This window comes from Penaeus monodon, chromosome 28, assembly GCF_015228065.2.
Source record: "Penaeus monodon isolate SGIC_2016 chromosome 28, NSTDA_Pmon_1, whole genome shotgun sequence".
NCBI lineage: Eukaryota > Metazoa > Arthropoda > Malacostraca > Decapoda > Penaeidae > Penaeus > Penaeus monodon.
Window position 1 is genome coordinate 3,290,100 of NC_051413.1, and position 814 is coordinate 3,290,913.

The 814-nt window shown below is 34.6% G+C and overlaps 1 protein-coding gene across 1 annotated transcript in view; it reads right to left on the reverse strand.

Annotated features, from left to right (window-relative positions):
• LOC119590908 (shematrin-like protein 2) overlaps nucleotides 1-814 on the reverse strand; it is a 4,194-nt gene that overhangs the window by 799 nt on the left and 2,581 nt on the right. The window contains exon 3 of the mRNA XM_037939644.1: nucleotides 4-55. Coding sequence (XP_037795572.1) covers nucleotides 4-55 — 52 coding nt within the window. The remainder of the gene's footprint in view (nucleotides 1-3; nucleotides 56-814) is intronic.

Consider the following 814-nt stretch of genomic DNA (forward strand, 5'->3'; position numbering starts at 1 on the left):
AACCAACGGGTCTGCGTAGGATAATATCGTGATTCCTTGAGCTAAGTTAAAAATTCTGAAAGGCGATTTTATTACAGTTTTATGGCTGAAGGTATTTTCTTACTGCTACTATTTTTAGTAATACTTCTATGATAAAAGAATGGATGAAAACGAGTCTGTAGGAATGTGAAATTAGATAGGATAGTGAGAAAGCTAGGAATGACTGATCTGAACTCCTGATTAATCAAGTTTTCTCACCATCACAGAAGGAGTCACCATTTTGATGAAGTAGACACAAGATGCTGTTCTCGTTCTGAAACCTTCTTTCAACGCCTTCCCTTATATACTACAAATCCTTTATTATTCAAGGTTGCATGGCATGACAGAAACAATGCATGAATGACGGAGAGTTGTGCAGGCGAAAAGTAGGAGAGATTATGACCCTAGAAGTATTGTCAATCAGAGTGAAAAAAAAAAACGTTTCTATAATTAAATGAAAAATATGCTATCTCTATTGATCAAAGAATGATTTCGAGTAAGGCTGGTTCTGTTTACAAAATTCGAAAATTCTTGGTTGGTTTTTGGTCTCGAAAATTCGAAAACCTCTGAGCAATTGTTTCTCAAGTGTTTAGAGAACATGTATAGAGAGAAAAAAAATCTGCAACTATTTTTTTTCTACAGTTATCACTAAGAGGGGATTCTGAATTTAGTTACACATTTAGTTTTATATCCGATGTGCTTTATAAATGTATGATATTTCTGACCACCCCGGTGTCTGCTCTGCTTGGTGCAGTTATCAATAACGATATATCAGTTTGGAATGTATACAGTAAAG